The 24,717-nt window shown below is 42.6% G+C and overlaps 1 protein-coding gene across 3 annotated transcripts in view; it reads right to left on the reverse strand.

Annotated features, from left to right (window-relative positions):
* acsl6 (acyl-CoA synthetase long chain family member 6) overlaps positions 1-24,026 on the reverse strand; it is a 31,191-nt gene extending 7,165 nt beyond the window's left edge. The window contains exons 1-13 of one of the 3 annotated variants that reach the window (XM_062406253.1): positions 17,361-17,543; positions 15,129-15,220; positions 12,550-12,770; positions 11,194-11,308; positions 10,176-10,240; positions 9,358-9,459; positions 8,663-8,762; positions 7,730-7,908; positions 6,164-6,196; positions 5,947-5,998; positions 3,744-3,817; positions 3,477-3,554; positions 127-261 (exon numbers count right to left, since the gene is read on the reverse strand). In XM_062406253.1, the coding sequence (XP_062262237.1) occupies positions 127-261; positions 3,477-3,554; positions 3,744-3,817; positions 5,947-5,998; positions 6,164-6,196; positions 7,730-7,908; positions 8,663-8,762; positions 9,358-9,459; positions 10,176-10,240; positions 11,194-11,308; positions 12,550-12,753 (1,137 nt within the window). In that variant the 5' untranslated portion in view covers positions 12,754-12,770; positions 15,129-15,220; positions 17,361-17,543. Of the gene's footprint in view, positions 1-126; positions 262-3,476; positions 3,555-3,743; positions 3,818-5,946; positions 5,999-6,163; positions 6,197-7,729; positions 7,909-8,662; positions 8,763-9,357; positions 9,460-10,175; positions 10,241-11,193; positions 11,309-12,549; positions 12,771-15,128; positions 15,221-17,360; positions 17,544-23,878 lie in introns of those variants that run through there. The other 2 variants (XM_062406251.1, XM_062406252.1) reach the window with 2 other exon arrangements.
* Positions 24,027-24,717: the final 691 nt, after the last annotated feature.

Genomic DNA, 24,717 nt, shown 5'->3' on the forward strand with positions numbered 1-24,717 from the left:
ATATAGAAGTACTTTTGATTTTCAAACCCCAAATCGCCGTCATAGGTCAATCATTTCCATAGCCAGTGTTTTTATGGATGGAGAAAAAAACAAAGTGAACTGAATAATCCGAGATGCTCCTCTCACCTTGTCGTACATGCGGTTGAGCAGTCGAGGCACCACAGGGAAAATGGTTGGCCGCAGGGTCTTCATGTCGTCTGGCAGGAGGCGGATGTCGCCCTGGTAGAAGCCGATCCGTCCTCCATGGCAGTACACCACAGACTGCAGAGACAGACACATAACACAGTCAGCTGTCTGGCATATACTGAAATACAACACAATTAATATACATTATGTCATAATTGCATTAGAGAGAACATTTCATATTTATGTTTTAACATTTTGTGCCGGTGCGGAGTGGCCGTATTAACACCTGACTCTACTCGATGTGTCACACAGGATAACACATAATAAATGGGTTCAATAAACAGTTGTTGGTCCGTCATGTGACATACCAGTGTGTGTATCAGTCATCATTAGTCTACTCTCACACTTCCCATGCCAAAAGAGGAACCTGACTTTGTATATTGCATAATATTGTTTTTGGTTTTAATGTATGGAAGACAGTCATTGTTACCCTCAGTGACTGAAATGACTCATCCTACTGAAGCAAACAAACCATGTAAAGTACAAGTAAAGCCAAGTATTCACAGCTAAATGTACTTTAAGTCTTAATGTAGAAGTATTATTGCAGAGTCTTATTTATATATGACAGTATTTTACAACGGTAACTGGTCAGAATGTGTCCTTTATTCAAAACTCCAAAGGGTCCACTTCTGTGGTAGAAGTGTATAAAAAGAAATACTGTACAGTACAGTGAATATTCAGAGTGTGAGTGGAGATTCCCTGAAACAACAGTGAAACTTCCTTTTTTGTATCATCTAAAAAAAACAAAACAAAGAAAGCCCCAGCCGGCTGGGCTGATAGTGACCATGACAGATTTACAACAAACATCTGGGAGCACTCAGCCCCCACACACAGATTATGTGACCAATGAAATACTCCCATCCTGGCAAGACCTCAACAACACATACCACACAATACTTTAGCAAACAGGCATATCCTAACTATTATTAATATGAAACCCACAAAACTAGGAACATTATAATAGTTATAAACTAATAATTGACAACATTTTGTCATGTTTTGTAGGATACATTCTTCAATTTGCAATTTATATTCCAGAACATGACGTAATTCCTAATTACATAATACTTGCATAGCCCACCTTGGTTATCGACCACTCCTTTATTAGTCTTAAGAAATGTATTTATTTTGTCAGGTAAATGTAGCGATATTATATGTGGTGAAATATTAATTTCGAAAGTAGCATTAAAATTGAAACACTATGTTAAAAGAGGAATAACACAAGTTAGCAGCTAAATTAGTGACTCAATACTCAGCAAAGATCAACTATTCAGTAAGACCTCTAACTACTAATACTAAATATGAGCTGAAGTACTGATTACATGTCAACAACTCTCAGGGATTGCAAATGTTGCTGGAACTTGAACTTGGACACAAGAGGAGGCTTTAGTACAAACTGACAAGGAGGATACTTAAAGGTTCAGTCTGTAGAACTTAGAGACATCAAGTGTTGAAGTTGCATATTGCAGCTGAGTACCCCTCACCTCGCCCTTCCCTTCCAAACATGAAGGAGAACCTGTGGTAGCATTCAGTTGTCATAAAAAGCCTAAAGATGTTTAGTTTGTCCAGTTTGGGCTACTGTAAAAAACATGGTGGCCTCCTTAGAGAGGAACCACTCCCGATGTAAATATAAAGTATTTAAATAAAAAGAGCCCATTCTAGGGTAAAGAAAACAACAATTTGTACAATTTAGATAAAACACACTCGTGAAAACATCAGTAGGATTATTTAATATTCAAATTCTGCCAATAGATCTCTTTCACCTAAATCTTACACTTGAACCTTTGAATGAAAATTCTGTATTCAAAATCGTAGCTATTGCAGATTGGGACACTTTTGTAGAATGAATAAGAATGAAACAGAAGCAGAAGGTCCAGCCTCTTTTTCCAGCGTTTGATTGAGACATTTTCCATCCGAGAACAATAAGTGTGCTGCGTTTGTGTGTGTAAGCGTGAGACTCCTGTTGTGTAATCTCATGCGCCCATTTATGGGGAACTAAGGTGGTTTCCTGGGAGTCTTCTGCGCTATCAACCCTGCAGTGTTTTGCAGGCACATGAACCGCTCTCGTTTGACCTGATGAAGCCCGATTGGCGCGCATGCACACGCACACGCACACGCACACACACACACACACTTCCTGTGACTCCGAGGATTTAAAGAGATACCGTGATGTAATTTGCTGGAGACTAAACTTAACTACAACTTGCCTAACCCGAAAATTAACTCCTAACATTAACCTCGACTTACACCGAAACATAACCTAACTTTAAAACAAGTCTTCACCTTAAACTAATATTTTACAATATGAGGATTTGTTTTGTTGTTGTTCCTGATGTCTAAATAGATTGGGTCCCCACAAATGAATAATACCTGAACCACAAAGACACACACCCACCAACCCACCCCCCCCCCCCCCCACACACACACACACACAAACGCGCACACACACCCAAGTTTGTGCAGCTGTCCTGAATAGGACTTCCATTGAAGTCCTATTCCATTATTAGGACCAGGTTTTGTCCCGCATTAGGTCAACACACATATATACAAGGGAAATTATGATATCGTCACATGTAAGGACTATGGAAAGGGTTCATTAAGGCTGAAGGTAATTTTGAGCAACAAAAAGTTCCACTACATTCTATTTGATCCTGGATTAGTAATCAAAAGTCGTAGAAGTTTGAATTGACCAGTGGCTTCAGCTTCAGGGATTCTCGATAGAAACCAATCCTCCTGCCATCAGTCAGGATGTCTGCCTCAGGTCTGCAAGCCAACTGTTAATATGTCATCATCCACAAAGTTGGAGGGACACAAAAAATACAAAAGCCCACTGGTAAATGAATCGCTTGTGTGGTGGATTTACAGGAGAGGAGAAACGCGACTGTGACCAGCTGCAGACAAACCAGTGGTTTCACAGAAAAGAGCTCCCTGCCATGCTTTTTAAATAGGTTCTCTGGTTTCCTGTGATAATACGACTTTTTTTTCAATAGCAGGCCATTTGCATTTGAATGTTATTAGACATCTGCTTGTGCGTGTGTGTTTGTGTCTTTGTGTTTGTATTAGAGTGTGTGCTTCTTTAGACTAGGAAATTATGCAACATGGCTCCACTGGGTGAAAAAGCCTGGCATGGCATTTATCCCCATTAGTTGGAAAACGAAACTTAAAAGGAAAGGGAAAAGGAGTGTCTCTCTCTTTCTCTCTCTCTCTCTCTATCTCTCTCTCTCATGAACACATTCCGATCTATAACTGCTGCAATCCTGTGGTGGCACATCTCTATTCAGCCCAATTACCTCAATGAGTCTCTCAAACATGTGAGCCAGTGGGAGGAAGGAAATGAGGCAGTCGTCTTGGTTGGGGCATATGACTTCCTGCAGGAGAGAAGAAAGGGAGAGTCAATCAAATGGCTATAAAAATGATTTCGCAAAACAAACTGTGGATTTAATGAAAACAGGACACACACACAGAGAGAGAGAGAGTAAACCAGGCTGATGAATCCCTTTGTCTTAAAAAGAAACTGGATAATATCAAAGGGACAAAGACAATCATGGGTCACTCACATCTGTGACTTTGAGGAAGCCTGAGAAATCCGCCACCACGTTCCCATGGGTGAGCATGACCCCCTTCGGGTTTCCTGTGTGAACAAACACAGAAGAGACACATGACGGAAGTGAAACTCTGGTGAACAGGTGAACAGCTCTTCGGCTCTTCGGAATCCTGCAGCCAGAGCATTTAATGTCGTTACCCACATATGCACATGATGTGCTTGATGCTACTATTTGCATTATTTCCCAAATCAAGCTGCAATAGTGTGAGATGTTCAAATCTGTGAATATTGCTTTGTTTGCCTGTAAAACCTTTAAATACTCATCTGAATAACAACTCAAACAAACTGAAGACTGAAGCCCTACGACAGAGACTGATTAGGCATTTCCTACTAAAGACCCTTATGACCTTCTCAGTTACTGTCATGTCACAGAATTCCTTGATCCAACACACCCACACACACCCACCCACCCACCCACCCACACACAAACACATACAGTGATCTAAAGACTCTTACATAAACCAAGTTCCTGTGTCTGAACCTGTTGTGTGACTCACACAGCTGCAGACAAGTTTCTCGGGAAATGCAGAGTGATGGGAGGAATCTTGGACCTGATTAAATGGAGCGGTGGCGGGCCCTCTCCCCCAGTGCCAGCAGGTGGCAGCGTTCGCAGCACACCAGTTGAACCCGGAGTCGTTTGTAAACTGACACTAGTGTGTCCTCACACGACCTGGCTTTGGTTCCCTTGTCTGCCGGTTGCAGGGGTTGGATTTGGGGAGGAGACAATAGCTCTTCATGTCAGAACATGCCGGGGGGGTCCAGATGTGTACGTTTATACGATAAATAGAGGGAGAGGGTCATTTATTCTGTAGATTTCAATTTAAACGGCTAATGTGATGAAACTGGATTTGTTTCTTGTACTTACTTTGTATTTAGGAAAATAGAAATACAACCAAACATGTTGGTGACCGACACAAGAAAAACGTGTCAGTTTGTCTTTCCCGTCATTCTCCCCTGACCGAACTGGATTGCATTAATGGTGATTGCTCATCTGCCAGTTCCACCTCACAAAGTATTATTGTTATAACTATTATCATTATAATTATTATTATTATTGCAAGGCATAATGGAGGAGCAAGAGCTGCCCTGTGGTTTAAACTGCAGTCTTAAGAAAACAAATCTTAAAGGATTGATAATAGATAATAGATAATAGCTCTGTATAGTTTTCAGCTGTTATTAATCTTATTCAGCTAAACAGTGGGGTTCCATAAACCCCTGGATGTGCCATTTTTGTGCATATTACACATCTTAAGATGCTTTTCAAATGTAACATTTTGAACTGTGAAAAACTTGATTTGATCGTTACCATTAATTACTGTAAATGCCTTTCATTCTCAGCAATCCCAGTCTGAACTGGCGCGCTGCCAGGACCTGCCTGTGTTGACGGTGACACGCTGTATCGACTGGGCAAAGGGCAGGTGGCGGATTCAGCAGCCTTCTCCTTCCTGTTATTAGTGAGACATGTGTGCTGCTCCCTGCGAGACCAGCGGAGTGTTTACGCTTTGACTTTTTAACTCAGAACTTTTTAAGCAGACTGTGAGGTGAGAATACCATCAGGCCACTGACCTGGAAAAGAATTTGACAAAAAAACGTTCCTTTCTAGGAGAGGCGTGTCCTTGACAGCAGGTTGTTTTGTCCAACCTGGCAACTAATAATTCAGGCGAGTGCCCCCCCCCCCCCCACATGTTTTGATGTCTGCGGTAAACTCTTTGCATTAATTACACAGAAAATAGAGAGAACCATAATGATCACAGGTACATTGCTGAATGTGAAGGAGCAGTCTCTGGGCAGGCAACGTGTAAGTGCTGCAGGTCATATGCCCCCCAAAAAAGGAATACATAGAAAACATATAACTATATTGTTTCTTGATATTGCACAGTGCACCATGGGAAATATGTCTGCATTGGGATGCACAGAGCCAGTATTTTCATCTAAATTTAGCATTCCTAGATATTTAGCACACGTCATGTAGTTTCCCATTAAAAGTGTGATTAACATAATAGAACATTTGAAAAAATTAATAAATAGTAACAGTCTCAGGGAAAATACGAGTTGTGCAATTAGCCATTAAACTGCGCTGCACATATTCCCATTTTTTTATTTACTCTGCACAAACACAAATTAATCAGGTTATTCAAAATGTAATCAATTTATACCTGTGGTTCCACTGGTGAAACAGACAATGGACAAGTCGTCTGGTGCCGGTGGCTGCAGAGAAAAGGAAAATATCTATGTTAATCAAAAGACATGTAACTCAATCAAGTACTTCTTCTAGTGTCTACAAACACAAGATGCATTCATATCCATCTGATCCATGATCTAATAGTTGAGGAGATGTTGTTGCACAGTACAGAGTTGTGAATTAATACTTACTATAGGTTTTCTGTAGTGTTCTCTGCCCAGAGCCTGAGAGGAAAAGAGAAATGACTCAAACAAATAAATGCCATTAAAATATCATTATTGAGCGTAGCCTCAGTGTTAATTCCCTGAGATCTGATGAATCAAGAATGGCAACAATAGTTTCTACCGATTCATACGCGTTTCCATGATTGTTCTCTGTTTTTGTATCTTTTGTGTGCCTGTAATATGTCCCTGCTTGTACTTATATTTGATACTTTTACCTCATTGCTGCCCATCTTGCCCTAGCAGAACAGAGCAATGTCCCAATGGGACCTTCCTGGTTAAATAAAGGATCAATAAAACTAAAAATAAATGTGAGTCAGTCTTGATCTGATCATTTGTGATGAGTCATCGTCCGGCCTCCATGTGGATCCATGTCGATGCAGAGTAAACATGCTCAGAGGCCCGCTCGTAGAGAGGTCGAGCTCAGCAGCATTTACAATAATTCGCTTGGGTTCCATGAAGGCAGGGCGTCACGCTGAGGTTGGTCATCGCAGAGAAATTACAATTATGTTCATGTGATTGTCAGCTACTCCCATTCTACCTATTATCGTACAAGCTGTGAACTTACTAAAAATACCCACGTCCCACTCAGAGGGCCATGTTAATGTGCACTCTGTGTGTGACAGGACCCGTCGGTCAGATTCCATGCAGTCAGGGATGAGTCAATAAAGATCTCATCTAACATGCCAAAGAATTCCAGAGAGTGCTGGGTGCATTTCAGACTTTGCTGTGACTGGCCTGCTGCGCTGTCTCTGCTGACAACACTGTGGTGACTAAGTCTTTTAAAAATCTGTTTCCCTGAGAGGTTTGGATTAACTATTGGCAACAATCACCTTACCTCACAGATTTACAGAGGGCTGTGTGAATGTGGATCGTATTAATGTGTCTGTGGCTCAGAATTTGTGGAGGTATGGGAGTGTCATGTTTCAGCCAGATCACGCGTTTCCAGGGAACTTGGTGGAAGGATATAACATAAAAGAATCCTTTCAATGATGGCGCACATCGGAACAAAGGGGCGGGTCCAGGAATCCATTTCTTTATGAGAGATGAGCCGTTTGTTTGACATTTTCAAAGATTTCCCAGGAAATAATTCATGGATCTTGATAAAAAAAAAAAAATCATACTAAGAAAAATCAGTGTGAGTAATACAGTGGATTTACATGTGGTTTCACTCCCAATCTGAATTTCCTTATGGGATTGCTTTGAGATTAAAAGTAATTAGTGGCATTTACATCCAACAAATTTTTTATTTTTTATTCACATAGGCTATAGTGTAATTGTGCAGATTTACATGTGAGCTGTACTTCCTCTGAAAGCTTTCGGGTTGTATATGAGATAGGAGATCTAAATATCCTTATTCTGGATTGGCACTGTAGAAAAATTGGAACCACTCCACTATTAGAGTATTTTCGAGCCTCTGTGAAAGACTGCCGACCTTTCATATGCACACATACACGTACATGACCCTAAGACATTCTTCTCAAGACTGTGAATGATCCATTTCTCCCACCAGACCCCCAGGGATTGTTTTTTCACCTCCACTTCCTGTATGGCCTGCACGTGGACGCTGCAGTCCCTGCCGCGCTCCACCAGGGCGTTGTCGAAGGCGTCCATCAGGATGATTCTTCGCAGGCCCAGCGTCTCCTTCCGCTCCACGTTGTCTATTAGCACCTGAGCTTTCTCTACTTTGTCGCAGATGACCGTGGAGATGTCCGCTGCAATGACACGAGCACACAAGAGCATACGGACCCTTGTGTGATTATCCGCAGAATAAGAAAAACAAAACAGGACAAAAAACAACCCAGATGTGGCTTTGGGTTGGCTATCCTCAGTTAATTCAATTTCTGCCTCAACACTTATATTTAGCTCAGTTCAAACATAAAACATTAGTTGTATGATTGTCTCTGTAGCGTTTGTGGTCATTGAATAAGCTTTTAGGAAGCAGGGAACACACTGTGAATGGATTTGGCAAGAAGTGGAGGACTGCTGTAAAAATCGAGTCAGTCAAACCGATGAGATGTATAAAAGGTCTGACACGACGTGAACTGAATCACCTAAAAACTATTAAACGAATCATTAAGTCGTGATTCTCTCCAGTGAATAAAGAGTGACTCTATTCTTAGTAATCATTATGGAAGCTAATCTCCATTTTGCTTGTGATCATAATCGAGAAAAACTTCATTAAAATAATGACTTCAAAACTCCAAAAGATATTTTATAACTTAAATCATAATTTGGTCTTCTTATCTTTTAATTTGGACTTTTTCATTTTATAATTTTTGACCAAGGAATCATCTTTTTTTTTTATTAACTGGCAGAAATGGGTTTCCATAAGCTTTAGTAATGCTGTCATACAGCATTGAGAAGTGTGTGTGTGTATTTGTGTGCGTGTGTGTGTGTGAGAGCGTGTTTTTTTTTTTTTTTTGTGTTTCTGTGTGTGTGTGTGTGTGTGTGTGTGTGTGCTCTTACCAGTATTAATGATGAACCGTATGGCGTCTGGTCCCAGAGTGTCATAAAGTGGAACCACCACCATGGAGTAGGTGTAGCATGCTAACTCTGAGATGATCCACTACAATCACACACAAGCGAGGGGTCAAAGGTCAAAGGTTAGAGGGTAAAGACTTAAACATCTGAACACAATCTTGTCCCGTTCCAGTAGTTTATTACAACTCCCCGAAACCTCTCTGGTGATCCTCATAATTGACATTCCTCTCATGGCCTTGACATGGCTTAAATGCAACTTTCCACCTTCCTCATTCCATGATCCCCAGTTCCCTGTCTCCCCTCCTTCACAGCTTTGTTTTTGATTTGACACATCACAAACTGTCTGATTCTATTCTTTGCTGCGACTGGCGTTTCTTTACTGTTGTGGAAAAACTCAGTCATGGGGTTGACTGCTTATTTTGTTCATACACGTCTTTTATCAGATTAAAAGGTGGGGACATGTCTATAAAACGGATTTTCACAGAGGGAGGATTTAAATATACATGACATATATCGCCCTACATATACATCTAGTATTTTGTTTTACAATTTAGGGCAATTTTTGTCATCTTTTACAACCAGGTTTATGAGCAGGACAGTGTGTAGTACATGTGTTTATATCATGAACCCCTATCGTTAGACACAGAGAAGCAGACCGTGAGACAAAGAGTAAGAGTCACCTCTGGCCTGTTCTGGGCAAACACTCCGATGAACTGGTTGGGGTTGGGCTGGCAGCCCTGGTGCAGCAGGCCGGAGCCCAGATGCTCGGCTCGGGCTGTGACCTGCGGAGGGGGGAGAAGGGACAGCAGCACATTGGACGATGTGGAACAGAAACGAAACCAGAAGACACTGCAGCACAAGGCAGGAGTTCTTCTTGTTTGATGTGTGGCTTCATGAGTGTGTTGCAATTTAACACCACGTAAAGTGTCCTGCGGTGATGATTAGGAAAGTGTGGGTATTGATTCTGCGTCATAGTATGGGGGCAAAAAGACACGTGTGTGTCTGTAAAAAATTACAGACACACACGTGATGTGCAGAGACAGTTTCCCTCTCCCTGAATGAGACGGCAAACAAGCCCAGACTTATCAGGCTTTCTCTGGAAAAGAAGAGAAAAGACTTCCACCCAGACGTCTGACATAATGTTACTGAAAAGTGTTGTAGGCAATTCCACTGTAAGTCAACTTACAGCGAAATTACATCACTTAAGAAAATACCCTGTTGACTTAAACAGCTTCAAGTTAAATTACAGCTCATCAAACAGCTCATCAAATGTCACAAGGAAGATGATAATGATGAGTGATATTTATGTTTATGACAAGGTAACAACATGTTAAGATAATGAAAAAGATCTTTAAATAATGAAGCAACTTTGAAAGCAAACTGAATTCTTATTTGTTACAAGTCTTAGGAGCATTCATTAGGGTTTTAGCCTCTGGAAAACTCGTTCTGAGCTTTGAGAGCAGCTGTCGCTGTTACAAGGAGCCAGCATGTCACCAACCTCTTTGTAGGACAGCCATTTGTAAGGCTGGTTCGGGAGCCGCGAGCCTAAGCAAGGTCCATCACCTGTTCAACACACAATGAGACATGAGACGAGTGTCAGTGTTAACATAAATGAAACAGATCTGTAACATTAGAACCTTCAGGGTGCCCAAACTTGCTGGGATATACAGAGGCCTTGAATAGTTTATGGTTTTAATGACAGATGTTTTTCACGTTTTTTACATTTCTTTATACTATCAATTAAAAATGATTCAGTGAAACGTTTATTTGAATGCAGTGTTTTTCATTCCATTTTAATACTAAAATGAGATTGTTATAGTTCAAATGGAAATCACCAGTTCTGCCTATCAACACGATCTGGATTTCAGGGGGGATGTGGATTTAGTTCAACTGGAAATAAATAGGTTGCCCGTGCAGTAATTGTGGGGTAACGGTGCGGTAACACAAAAAAGCGAAACACAAAAGCTCTGCATGTCATCAGACTGCACAACGCCACAGCACCCAGGTTACACAACCCTCTTTATTTTACACATTTAAAAAACAGGCTGGTTTAATATGACTTCTTTTTTCATAAATGGGTAGTTTTTATTTGTATTCCTTTTTTTTGTTCTTATTACATTTTTCACCTTGTGCTGCATTGTTGATCTTAACTTACGACTTATATGATTATAAAAGTTCATTATATAAAAATGTGAAACTAACTTACATCTCTCTCTCTCTCTCTCCCTCTCTCTCTCTCTCTCCCTGGGGGCCCTGACAGTGTTACCCCTAGCAACGATGGCCATCACCTTGGCAACCAGAGGACTCGTTTTACCTGCAGCAGCAGCGACATGATTGGATGATCTGTGGTCAGGCCACAAGACTGTCGGAGTGTGTGTGTGTGTGTGTGCGTGTGTGTGTGTGTGTGTGTGAGAGTGTGTCTCTGCGTGTATGTGTGTGCGTGTATGTGTGTGTGTGTGTGTTTGTGTGTGTGTGTGTGTGTGCGCTTGTGTGTGTGTATGTGCGTGTGCTCCCACCAGATATGTGGAGGCCTCGCTGGAAGACCTCATACATGGTCCTGGCATCGTCATGGTAATGAGTCAGTAGCTTGGATCCGTCGCCCATCATGGACCTGCGACCACCATCTTCATGCTGATGGACAGAGAGAGAGAAAGAGAGAGAGAGAGGGTGTGTTTAACACCATAAACAACATTTTCACACCCTTGTCTCTAAACGTTGGGTTTGCTCAAGGTGCGATTTTTTTTGTTTAGAAGAAGTGAAGAACCCAAAATCGAATTTTCCTCGTTACAATAATATTCAAACTCTTTTGTTAAGCTCATAATAAAATATCCCTGCTTCATTTCAAACCCTGTGTCTGCAACGCTGATGAATTCTGGGCGATTAGAGTCAATTTCCGACAAAGACAGAGAAAAGTTGAAGCAACTTCCTTTTGGCAAATAAGTCATTTAGGCTGAGCAGATTATGGGGCCAGGCCTGTTTCGGAAACTCACAACACAACTCCGACCAGGGGAAAAACATGTTTGTGTGTCTCTTTTGTAAAAGAAAAAACACTCATAGCCATAAAAGGAAAGTAGTACTTCTACTATTGGTGGAAGGGTGGGGTCAAGGAAAGGCTCATTCAACTTTGGCATGTAAACAGATCAGGGGGCAGATACAGGATTTTCTTTTTTAGGATTCTCAACGAACATTTCTTGTTTCTTGTAGAAAGAAACCTGGCACATTTAGGGGACTGATAACTATGAGTGCGTGCAATTTGGGTTCAGATTTGAATAAATATCATGATCTTGGGAATTTAACTGTCAGAAGGGGCCTGGTATGTTGTTTTGTCGTTTCTTTGCTCCTACCACTAGAGGCTACATAGAAATAACTGTCACTCAATCAGTCACCTGCACTCTGGGTAATTATTATGAAAATGAGCTTCATCTTTGATTGATGCTCAATTATAGCATCTCTTTAGGAGCGCACAGAAATTTGACTCTGTGTCCGGTTAAAAGTAGAAAGAAGAACAGGGACATGTCATGGAGTCTGCAGGTCTTCCTCTTATCCCAGACCAATTACTGACCCGACAATCTCCACTAAAATCTGACAAGCAAACCCAGGACACTTGTGAAAGCCTAAAGCAGCCCTGCTCATGAAGGTTTTGTCAAGTATGTACGTCGATAACAACTGAAGGGAAATGAGGCTTATTATTCTCATTATCAGAGCCTCCCTCATCGGGATTTGCCAGCTTCACAGAATGGAGTACAGTGCAGTGGGTACAGTTTGAAACGAAAACTTAGAAAGTGTGGGCGACATTTTGTTTTGCGTGTGTGTGTGTGTGTGTGTCTGTGTCGGTGTGTGTGTGTGGGTGCGGGCGCATGCTCCATCCTTACAGGAACCTCCTCAGACTGGTGTAGCAGGCTGCAGGGTGGATTGATGGGCCGGGGTCTGGTGGCCAGCCAGTACGCCAGCACGGCGGTCAGAGCGCCAATGCCGACCAGGGTGGAGGTCGGCAGGGAGCGGAAGAACTGGCCGATGTCGTCCAGCTCCGGTAACCTCAGGCCGCTCATCATCTCCTGGGCCTGCATCTTCTCCATGAGGGTGGAACTCAGCTCTGCAAGGAGGTGGACAGACGTTGACTTAAGATTTGTATAAAGACATCGATTTTATTGTGTGTGTGTGTGTGCACGTATGATAAGATGAAGAAAAAGACTAACAGAATCTGAATGAAGTAAATGTTTCAGTCACATTAACAAACTTTTCCTCATTCTGAACTTAAATTTTCTTACAGGGAGATTAAAAAGTGACCTGTGGGACGACATTTAATCATAGATTTCATTCACCTTGACATGATCAATACCTAATCAATTCCTCATTAGTCTAAATCAGGAGTGGTAGGGAAGTTATTTAAATAATGGGTTAGATGGTTGCGGTCCACAGCTGCTGGGGAATAGAAATGATGTAAAATACGCAGCAATTTTAACTGGATTCTAAATATATCAAACTCTGCCAGCGGATGACAAACAAACCCACAAAATCCACGAGGTCTGGTCAGTGGTCTGACCCTGAGCTGCAGCAGTAAGATAAAACTAACCAAAGTCAAAGATGTGAGAGTGTGACAGTCTGAAACTCCTGGTTACACTTCTACAGAATCCAAATTGACTTTAAAACCCTCCTCTTACTCTGTTCAATGTGTTTTTAATCTTCTAAAACCACTACTGCAAAGTATAGCGTCAGATAACTTATTTGTAATGAGCTATGTGCTAACAAGTGTGCACTCCTGCCCCACATACCAGGTTGTGTCCTTTTCTTTTTAGCGTCAGTAGCGTCATGTCACCTACTAGAATCAATTCACAGATACACTTCAACCACATGTCATGTAATGTTTGTTAATGAAACCGTTGTGCAGGAAGTGCAAAGCGGCTCGCAACCGCTTCCCCAACACAGCGTATAATGTGGGTGAACAGATGCTGACCAATCTCTGAAGTGTGTTTCAAACACTTTGTGAAAGTTGTTAGTGATAAGCAAGACGGTGCTAGAGTCGAATGAGTAAATGTGATCTCACTGCTCCTCCGCCCAGATCCTGTGACTTTAACACATCATTTCAGACAGAGGATGCAGGAGGGGCCTTCCTGTTCATAATGTAAAAGCAGCTCTAAATAGATGATCTCTACTGCGGCACAGAGAAGAGGAGGCACGAGAAAGCACATAAACACACGTGTAACACAGAGCTCATTAAGGATCAGCCCCCATCACACACACGTGCGCTTGCACACACACTCACAGACACACACACATGCACGGGCACACTCACACTGAAGGTGCTTTCTCCCTCTCCTCTGGAAATCAGTTAGAGACAGCAACACTGACCAAACGAATCAGGCACTGCTGCAGCTCACAGCCAATCAGAATCACTTCCTGTCTGCTCTCTCTCTGTCTCACTCACAACCACACACACACACACAAAGTCCGTGGGAACAAGAGAACCAAAAACTCTTAACTGCCAACTCCCCCCCTTGGTCATTGCTGTCTCATAATTTCCTTATGTTTCTAGATTCGTCACATTTTTATCATATTTTGTCACCTCCTTTTGTAAATTGAATCAAATCATTTGGCTTTGTCATTGCCTTTTTTCTACTTTTTTTTTTAATTGTGAAATTCATCCACAATGCTGGTAAAAGTTATGAAAAAAAATTTCACCTGCTTTATGCTTTATGGTCCTTGAGGTTCCTGACACTGCTGAACATTTGCACACACACACGTCATCCTTCTTCCTCCGATGCTCACATGATCTCAGGTTTTTCCTCGACACAAACACACACGAGCCGTCGGCGGACATTCAACATCTACAACTGACGCATCCGCACATCCAGTCACTTCACCTGCTCTACAGTGAATTCCCAAACTCTATGTGCTAATATCCATCAAGTCAACTAGTTTCTATTCAAATGGAAACCCCTCATCTTCAACTGATAAACCACAAGATGACAGATCCCCCTCATGAGAGTAATGAGAGCATTGGGCCTTTTGAACTCCGCAGGACTCCTCACTTCTTTATTTCTCTGCAGTTCTGGTAATTAGAACCATTCAAGTGCTGGGAAGTTTCGGTGAGAAGCATTGTGAACAAAACCACATTGTTTATTGGACACTGTATGGAAGTGATAGCAGTTACAACATCAACATTTAATAGTGGGATGAATTGTCCTGCCCAGTTTATGAAGAGTCGCCCACTGTTCCCAGTGCTGGGCTCTGTCACACGGACGTAATAATGTAACACAGCTTCAGGTGGAAACTGGCACATTTTAGTGTGGATTGGCAGATGTTGTCAAAATCCCCACAAAACACAAATGTTTGTTTACTTTTTAAATTCTGTTAATGCACACGTTCAATAAAGAGTAAAAGCTTTGCTCGGACTGCTCGTGCTACAGAGGCCTCATCAGCATTATATTCCACATTACAGTACATAACTTACATCCAACAACAATGTGTTGTTCCATATTCTGGTACAGCTGTTGTATCTGGTCAGCTCTGATGGGAAGATCGATGATAAAAGCACCAACCAGTCTGGGCAGTGCAACACACACACGCACATAGCAACACACACAAACACAAACACAGAGTTGTCTGACCTGTTCTACATTCATGGACTTCATTTCATGAGGGAGCAGAATGTAAACGTTGGATGTACAACCTAATAATACATGTCGAATGCCTTTGAACAGCTCCACAGTGAAAATGAATTATAATAATAAAATTGGTAGATGTAACTCGTGTGATTTCGACGAAACCTGCAGGACCACAATATTTCTTCTGTCCTCGAAAATAAGAAATAGTGGTTAAGGTTTCCAACTTTCTAAGACCATAAATGCCACAGCATTGAGATTAAACTTGAAATCTATGCGTCCTTGTTGGCCACTGTGATTGACGTTGCAATCAAAGTACTAACATTTCCCATAAGCCTTTGTGCATCACTGCAGGACGACTTATACCAGAAGTGGCCGGTTTTGATGACGTTAATGTACTTTCACTGCATGTGCTGTGTGTCGTGCTCGCTGGCTAATGGGTCTCGGCCACAGTGACGACTGAGCCACGGTGGATTAGTCTGCCTTCGAAAAGCAGCGACAGGACAGGAGGAACATCGCTGGACCCGCTCTAAATATAGACTGACTCCATAACCCACTGACACCACTGGGCTGATAGCTGGAGCCGAGGAGGCTGTGGCTACAGAGAGCGCTCAGCTAGTCACATACAGATTTTGCATGATTATGCAAATCGCACTCTTTGGAGGAAAAGGGTAATTTGCTTTGCTGTTTCTCATGCCTGCAGCAATGTTTGATGCCCAACTCTCTGTTCTGTAGTGACCCAGGTAGTAATAATACTTCCAAGACTACCTCTATAAAGCTCCAACTAAAACATTTGTCCTTATTATTTTCTTTTCATTATATTTTCTTTCATATTGCACAAATGCATGTACCATTAAATATGAAACCCTAACAGAAAGAGGGGCTGAAGATATTTTGGAATCATTGAGGATCACTTTATTGTGACGAGGCCATTTAAAACCTAAATGTAGTCTGTGAAGTTAAAAAAAATCCAATTAAATAATCTAATGCTGTTTTTTTGCTTTATGGCAAAGTATAAAGTTATAGTTTGAGATTTTTTGGTCAGAGCTAAAGTGGGATGAAACAGGGGCCCAGGTCTAGACTCAGATCCAGACTCAAGGATTCATGACTCAATGATATGTGTTGTACCAGGTGACTCACCAAGGCCTCACAAAAACGGCAAGAAAATCTCTGCAGGAGACCAATTATTATTTTACGACGGCTGTGCGCATATACACATGAACAAGCTTCTGGAACTTTACCTATGTTGTTTGTTAGCGTGTCTTGCTCTTCATGAGGGAATCCAACTGTTCTCCAAGTGTATATGTGTAAGATGAGGTGTTAAGATCTAATTCTGATACACACTTGTTACTGACCCCTGCTAAGACATGCAAACATTCAAACTGCTTTTACTGTGGTGAGTCTGCAAATCCCCCACGTCTGCTGACTCCTATCGGGACACCTGATACTGGCAGCCGTTAGTGAAAGGAACCGGCTCACGTGGAGCCTGCAGGGTTAAAACAAACCAGCGAACGCCACAGTGCAGACGTACTTACACAGCACATCCTCCTGCCCCCGAAATAGCGCGACAGCAGCAGGAGACCCGCAGCCTGCGAGACACCTAATTGGCCTCAAGGAGAGATACAAACATCTGACAGGCCGCCATTGTTTCTCACTCGTTCTGCTCTGCTCATCGTCCGGTTTTAAACTCAGTCGGGTTTTGCCTCTAATATTAAAGATAAAAACACTAAAAGGACAAGTTCAGAACAGCAGAATCAGAACCTGAACGCCGACATCTGATGACTCACTTAGGCCACGTACGTTTCACTGAAGGAATAAGGGATGGCAGCCTGAGACACAGAGCAGACTTGAGTGCCGGGTGGGAAACAGGGAAAGGTCTTAAAAATCAATCATGCCATTTTTATATAGAGTGGCAGCTAAGTCTGGTTATATTATTGTATTATCAATATTATATATTGGTTTAAGTTGATGAGGCTGGGCATTTTCCTGATTTTTTGCATGATGACTTTGGAGGAATTAAATTCAACTTGAATTGAATAAAAAAATGAATAATAATTTAGTAGCACTTAAATGTTACTTACTTATAGCACTTTGTAGTTTTGCTGTATTTTTGAAGAAAATGGTAATCTCAAGGTTCTTTAAGGTCGAGAATATTGAGGTTGAATTATAAAGAAGCTCAACAGTTTCCACAACGAGCTAACTATTTGGTTATTTGCTCAGTTGCTTCCACGTCCTTTGTACCAAAGCCAGTGGCACTGTATGAGTCAAACTCCATGTCCTGTAGTAACCTTAATAAGTCACCCCAGATTCACACATGCGCACACAAATACACACACACACACACACAAACACACAGGTCCATCAGTCCGACCCCGCTGCCTCCTAGAAAGACTATTGCTTCAGCTGCTGTGACAGAGAAACAGCAGGAAAGCTTCATCCCTGCCAGCAAAAAAATGCTGACCTTTATCAACATGTGAACTCAAAAACCTTGGAGTTTAATTTGTGGAATGAAAAGCACATCACGCCACGAACACCGAGTTATCGCCGTCGCCCCTGCAGCAGAAACTCATCTGCAGTCGGGCATTTAGCTGATTGGTCTCATTAATGAATGGGCAGTGCACTGAGGTCTTTGCTTAAAAATGAACGATTGTTGATGTGGTAAGATGGAAACTTGCTATTCACAGGAAAAAAACCTCTAACAACAGATACACTTAGAAAAATAGCAGTGGTGGAGGAAGTACTCAAACATTTTCTAATTACAAAATATACTTCGGTAATAGTACGACATTATTTTTTTTACTTTGGTTTTGATAAATGTAACCTTTTTGTTGTGTAATGATTGCTGTAGGAAAAATGTACTGCACTACAGCAACAAAGTAAATGTACTCACATTTGTTACATCACACCACAGGAAATAAGGGCTCTTAAGTTTAGCTATTGAAAGTTTTAGACTAACAACAAAATACACCTGAGTCTTACATTGTAACTGAGATTAGCAAATAAAGCAGAACTAAAGGTTTATTATGAATTGAGATAAAGCTCCATATTTAGGCCAAATGACAACTTGTCAAGCTCCCTCCAATGATGAAGATCAGGAAAGAAGAAGAAACGAGTTAAGGTTTTTTTCTCAGAGGTCAACTTACTCAACATTTTTGCTGTGTAAAATGCTGAGCACATTTTTAATCCCTTCTCTTTCAAATTATATTTTCAAACTTCTTGTCTCTGTTTAGAAGACTCCTCTTCTCAATCTTTCTTTGTAGTTATAATTTCCTTGGAATTCCCTTAAGATATTCTTTAACCCTATCTTTCATCTGTCTTCATCTGTCGTTTTGAAACAGAGACGGTATAATCTAGCAACGAAAGTACAGTATAAAGAAGTATAATTAATACTTATTTAAAGAATATACTCTAGTACGCCTAATGAAGTCTATTCACTCACGTGGCTTTTCCTATCCAAACTACGCAGAGGAGACCCAACTAATCATCTCCTTTCCCCAATCTGAAACACAGGTAGATGCATGAATCTGTGCTCGTCTGACTGAAATCGCTCAGTGGATGTCTGCACATCATCTGAAAATAAACCTTGACAAAACCAAACTACTTTTCCTTCCATGGAGGAGTTCTCCCACCCACGACCTGACAATCACCATCAATAACTCTGTGGTAGCCCCCACCAAGACTGCTATAGGAACTTGGGTGTGACACTCGACAGTCAACTCTCGTTTCACTTCAACAACCTGTTCCTGTAGATACATGCTGGTTTATAACCTACCTAAAATCCCTCACACTACTCCACCCCACTGCTTCCTTCACTAGTTACCAGTAGCTGCCCGCACCCGTTTCAAAACACTAGTACTTGCGTACCGTGCTGCGAACGGATCGGGCCCAGTCTACATCCAGGTCAAACCTGACACCCCAGCCTGTCAGCAGAAAGTCTGCACATCCTCCGCTGCACACTAAAGACACATCTGTTCCGATTATGCCTTTAATAGAAAAAAAAATTATAGCAATTATATGGCACTTATATATAGCACTTCGGAGTTCGGCTTTCTTGAAGCAAATGTCGTTACTTGATTCTTGCTGTTCCGGGTTTGTACTCTCATGGTTGACTCTACCTATTGTATCTAATCTAAACCTCATCTAGAGGAGATGGCAAGCGACCTCATTCATCTGAAACCCGACAGAATCAAGACAAATGTAGAATCTGTTGTGGAGAACTTGTCGCAGCATCAATCTGTGTCTAGTTTAAAGGAGATGTGAGTTGACACAAACACACACAGAGACACACACACAGACGCTCGGCTGGAGAGCCTGACAGATGTGAAGAGAAAGGGGAAAATAACACAAACTGTATGATATCTCTGAAAAAACCTTTGGTGTGCACACTGTGCATGAACAGCTGCATTACAAAAATAAACTTTGTGTACTTGAAGATATCTCAATGTACCTCAGCTGTGAAATGAGCTGCGGTTAGATTTGTGTGCTACATGTATGAGCGATAAATGGACATAGACATGCAAATGAGATTTTAACATCTTTAAGTGTCCATCCATCAGATCTACATTTGCTTGAATTAGATTAAGATGATTCGTGTTGATTAGTGTGAGAATCGGTTCACAAAAAAGGCTGAATTTGCATTGGAATATACCGATTTGTTAAAGCTCTACCAAATGTGTAGTAGAGGTTTCAGTTTCAGTGAAAGGAGGAAGTGAGTTGTTAAACGTCACATTAACGTTGCCACAAATGGCTCGATTGAAGTGAGCAGTGGCCTCCCTGATGAGTGGTGAAAGGAGGAGCACGCTAGCACAAACATAAAGGAGTAAAATGAGTAAAGCCTGAAGACACGTTGGAATTCTGAAACCCTGCTCCTCCTCAACACGTTTATATCACCTGTTCACGAGGCGATGCACCACTTAGCGGAGGCTGTGCCGTCTGAGCCCTGCAGGCCGTGCAGGCAGGAGGGCTTGTAGATGGGACAGCAAGACTTCCTGTGACCTCTGAGGCTTAATAAAGTGGAGGAAACGCGAGCCTCAAGTCCCGCCCCATCAGCCCATCTGAGGGCTGTCACTCGTGATTAGAGTCCAGCGTGGTGAGATTACAGCCTATTAGCATAGAGACAGATGAACAGTAGTAACCTCACTCTATCACAGGCTATTTGAAGACATCCTGCTCGCCTTTATTTTATTCATTAAATGCTGTTTGTTTTTTTTACAGCCTATACTCACAATGCCATTGCATCTTTTTTCCTCGCTTCTCTATTTTCAAGCATTGATGCCTAATCGTCTCAGCACGACACCTCCTCTATCTCTGTGTCTCTAAACCACTCATCCTCTCATCTCTATCTGTCCCACTCCCCTGCTTAGAACCCCCCCCCCCGTGTCCAAACCGCTGCTTTCTCCTGTCACCATCCTGTCACCCCTCCCCCCTCCATCAGTTACCTTTCATAAAACAAGACCAAGCAAAAGCCAAAACTAAATGCAACTCCAATTGCACTGCAGACCGGTTAAAGCAGCTGTGGTTTACAAGCAGCGGCACTTACAGAGGGGTTGCAAGCAGCCAGGTAAGTGACGAGTTGTGTGTGTTTGTGTGTGTGTGTGTGTGTGTGTGTCAGGGGGGCCCAGGAGCGGATATCACATCACCCTGTGCAAACCAGAGATTACCTTCTCCATTGCCAGATTAAGCTGAGCCAAGCAAGAGAAGTGCACTGAGATGCGCTCTGGCCTAGTTTGGTCCTCGATGGCCTCCGTATCACACCACCCTGAGCTCGACAGACGCTACGCTCGCTCGTCACCACACCCACCGCCCCTCCCTCTCTCCCTCTACCACTCTCTCTTTCACTCTCCTCTCTCTTTCTGACTCCCTCCCCCAACCTATGCCAAGCTCATCTTCACCTTCGCTAAATAATACACACGCTCGATACACGAGGCGCAATGACCCACCAGCCGGCACATGTATGTACAGTAAACAAACGCTGCTTATACACACCCACCCAACATGAGGCTGCTCCCTGTCTGATTTGACTATCAAAGGGAGAAGCAGGTAAGGCAGGTTCCACAGCACACATTATTTTTCCACGCTGAGACTACTTTTTGGATAAGTATAGAAAACATAATCGATTTTATATAGCAAATATTTAACTTTGTTTTTCTTTTGAATGTCCTGTACTGCAGACCTGCACAATGTGCATTCTGTCATATAGCTTCATCTTTTTTAAAGGTTCGACTCCAAAACAGGCTGACAACTATGAAAGCTGCTCTCTCCACTATTCGTTTTCCGAGGAATTAAGACAAAGTTTGTCTTTTCTGCCATCAAACTATGATAATTTATGATTAGAGCTTTCTGAGGAGTTTTCTCATTTCCTTTAAGGTCATTTATCGTAATGAAGAACCAAAGAAAACTGAACAGAAACTAAAACAGATTTTATCCAAAAGGATCGGGACGATAAAAACAAACGACAATGTGCTTTGTGTGGAGGACTGACCGATCTATAAGATAACTATTTAAGTACAGGTTAGAGGCAGACGGACCTGGTTCAGCACTTTAGGTCGAGCCATTACTGCCCAGCATCCCACGATATGGAACAGGATGTGTTGAATGCTGAAACAGCAATAAGCCACTCAGAGGCATTTGGATCTGGCTGATATCATTGATTACACTTGGGAGCTGAGACTCTTGTGTTGTGTGTATGTAAAGAATTAAAATCACATCTCTGACTCGGAGTTCTAACTAAACACACACTCAGATATATATCGATTAGAAAGCAGGAAAGACTTAAGGCTAAACATGTATCCTTTTGTATTAACAAATATATATATATTTGGGATTTTCTTTGGCCATTACTTTTAAATGAAGTTGTATAATTGTATCTGCTCTCCGATTTGGTGCCTCTGATTTTGAATGACATTGCATTTAGTAGCTTTTTGCCTTTGATGTTTTATATAAATTGTTTGTCTTTGTGAAACACTTTTTCACATCTGTTTTGAGAAGTGCTGCATGAAAAAAAGTAATCATTTCTATATATTCATTATCAGTATGTAATAGATTTGCCCATTACTTTAACACGTATAATAATAATAAAGGGCTGATCGAAGCCACCACAGTTCTTTAAATAAACATTAGTCAAATGTGTCATAAATCTACACAAAGGGTCCTGTGTGGCTTTAACGAAGTCAGCTATTTTTTTTCAGTCCAACAATTCCATCTGTTTTCACAATGTCAGGCCTCAGTTTGGATTAGCTAGGCTAGCAGTTATTAAATATGCAACACCTGCAACCTGGTAACAGGAACTTTTAATATTAATGAGCCAACCAAAACCCCAACTGGTACCGGTTGTTTGTCCCTTGGCAACCAGGCATGCGGTGCAGCTGCTGCTGAAAACCGATTCTCTTTAGGAAGAAAGGAACGAAACAAAGCCCTGTTTGCCATTCGAATTTAGCCCTGGACATGGAAACAAGCACCACGATCCATTGAAAGACAACAACTGTTTTACACATTGCGTATAAACCCTAGGTCTACATTGTGCCTTATAGCGCTTTGACAGCCTGCAGGGGAGTGGTACCCAGGGGGTCTGGGTGGTGTCGGCTCATACAGCAGGAGCATGGCGCCTCAGCCCTCCGGTTTGCCGGTAGGCCGCAGGATTTTCAGCACCCCCTCTCTCATGGACAGCTCCGTCCAATCAGCCGCGGCCATCTGAGAACACGTCATCCTCCCTCATCCTCCCTCCCCCCCCTCCATCACTGAGACATGGCGGAGGACATCACAGTCAAAACGCTGAGTTTTCAAAACCGGCAAACACGACGAGCCACTCTTTGATTAGAAGTAGAGAGGGATGACGGTCCAATTAAACATGATCCATAACGAGGAGACGGGTTGGTTGTGAGATGTGCGCTAACGGACAGGGGGGTGTTGAAATGACGTGTATCCGGTTTTCACGCACAATGTCACACGACCTTAGCATCAGGCCGGCATCCAATGCACACGGCGTTTCTTATAATTCAACCTCGTTCGGCTCTTCAGGAGAACGAGCTGTTATTTCTCTAGTGGGTTGGATTCAACGTTAAAACACAAACTCAGAAATAAAGACCCTGTGATCTGCAGAATGACCCACATGCACGCGTTCAGCTGCATGGCCACAGCCTGATTAAGAGGCAACCCCCCCAACCTGACAGCAGCTCTCCGTGTCGCCCCCAATAAGGGGTTCACAGAGCAGGGATTCAAACACTGTAGATGCTGAGGCCCCCTTCACACTGGGGTGTTGCACGCTCGCTTGCATCGGTGTCGGCTGCACGTGTAGTCTGATAAATTAAAGAAATGTCACCGGCGTCATTAGGGAGCAAGGCAGCAGAGGTCCAACTCCAGCCTTTGCGGACAGATTAAAAACCCAATGGGGTGAATGGAAAGAGAGGAAAGGGCACATATACCCAGGGCCTTAGTGAAAGGCAAATACAAGAAATAAAGGCCGGCAATGAATGAGTCACAAAGCGGCTCCATCCATCCATCCATCCCCGGTGAGACAGCAGGTGCATCGCCCTCAGACCGGGGCCCGGCCATGAATCATGGAGAGCGCACGGAAAACAAAACCAAGAGCTGCACGACTCACCTAAAATAATCCAGAGCGACCCAGAGACCAACACGAAAGCGAGCATGTCTTTCTCATTGAGTCAGCTGTCCCGGTGCAGGAGCGGTTCAGAACTGCAGCATCGACTCTGCAGCAAGTCGCCGACAATCTGGGAGATTAAGGAGGGAGGGAGGGGATGAGAGAGGAGGAGCAGGAGAGAGGGGGGAGACACAGCACATCAGTGGGAGAGCGGAGCAGTGGGGATGGCGGCGTCCAGCAGGGGTGGTTTATTCCTTTTCTTTTTTTTTTTTTTGTAACTGTGCAGCTTTCGGCCGCAAAAAAAACCCAAAGCGTGTTGTCTGAAGAATCAGACCCCCGGCGGATCACTGACGCGTCCTGTCCTCTCCCGGCGGATGTTCCACCTTCACCCAGTTGGCTGCTGCGCAATCGCACGACACCCCATGCTGAAACCGGAGGGCTCATAGGGGAGATGCGACGCCAAGGTTACCTGGGGATGGAATTTAAACTATTCTGGCGGCTGACCTGAAAACCTACAGTCTTATTTTAATTCTCATCATTTTACTGGAAAATAATAATTGCGGGAACCTGTCCCTGAAATCTATTTGCACTCAATTTGATTGTTATGTGGGTAAAAGTACAGCCGAAGATAAAGTTAGTGCAAGCAAAGCATGTCTCTGCATATTTGCATATAGATACATGAGTTTTAAATGTTGACTTGTTTCAGGCGGGTCGTCCTGCATCACACCACTCAGCCTCCACATCCCAGCTTTGACACAGGGTAACTTTGCGTCACGATCACGTGTTACAACAAGACACTCCCACTGAACTAAAGTAACCTTGAGAAAGGCTGAGGAAGTGAC

Source organism: Platichthys flesus, chromosome 15 (assembly GCF_949316205.1).
Source record: "Platichthys flesus chromosome 15, fPlaFle2.1, whole genome shotgun sequence".
In the NCBI taxonomy this organism is placed as follows: Eukaryota; Metazoa; Chordata; class Actinopteri; order Pleuronectiformes; family Pleuronectidae; genus Platichthys; species Platichthys flesus.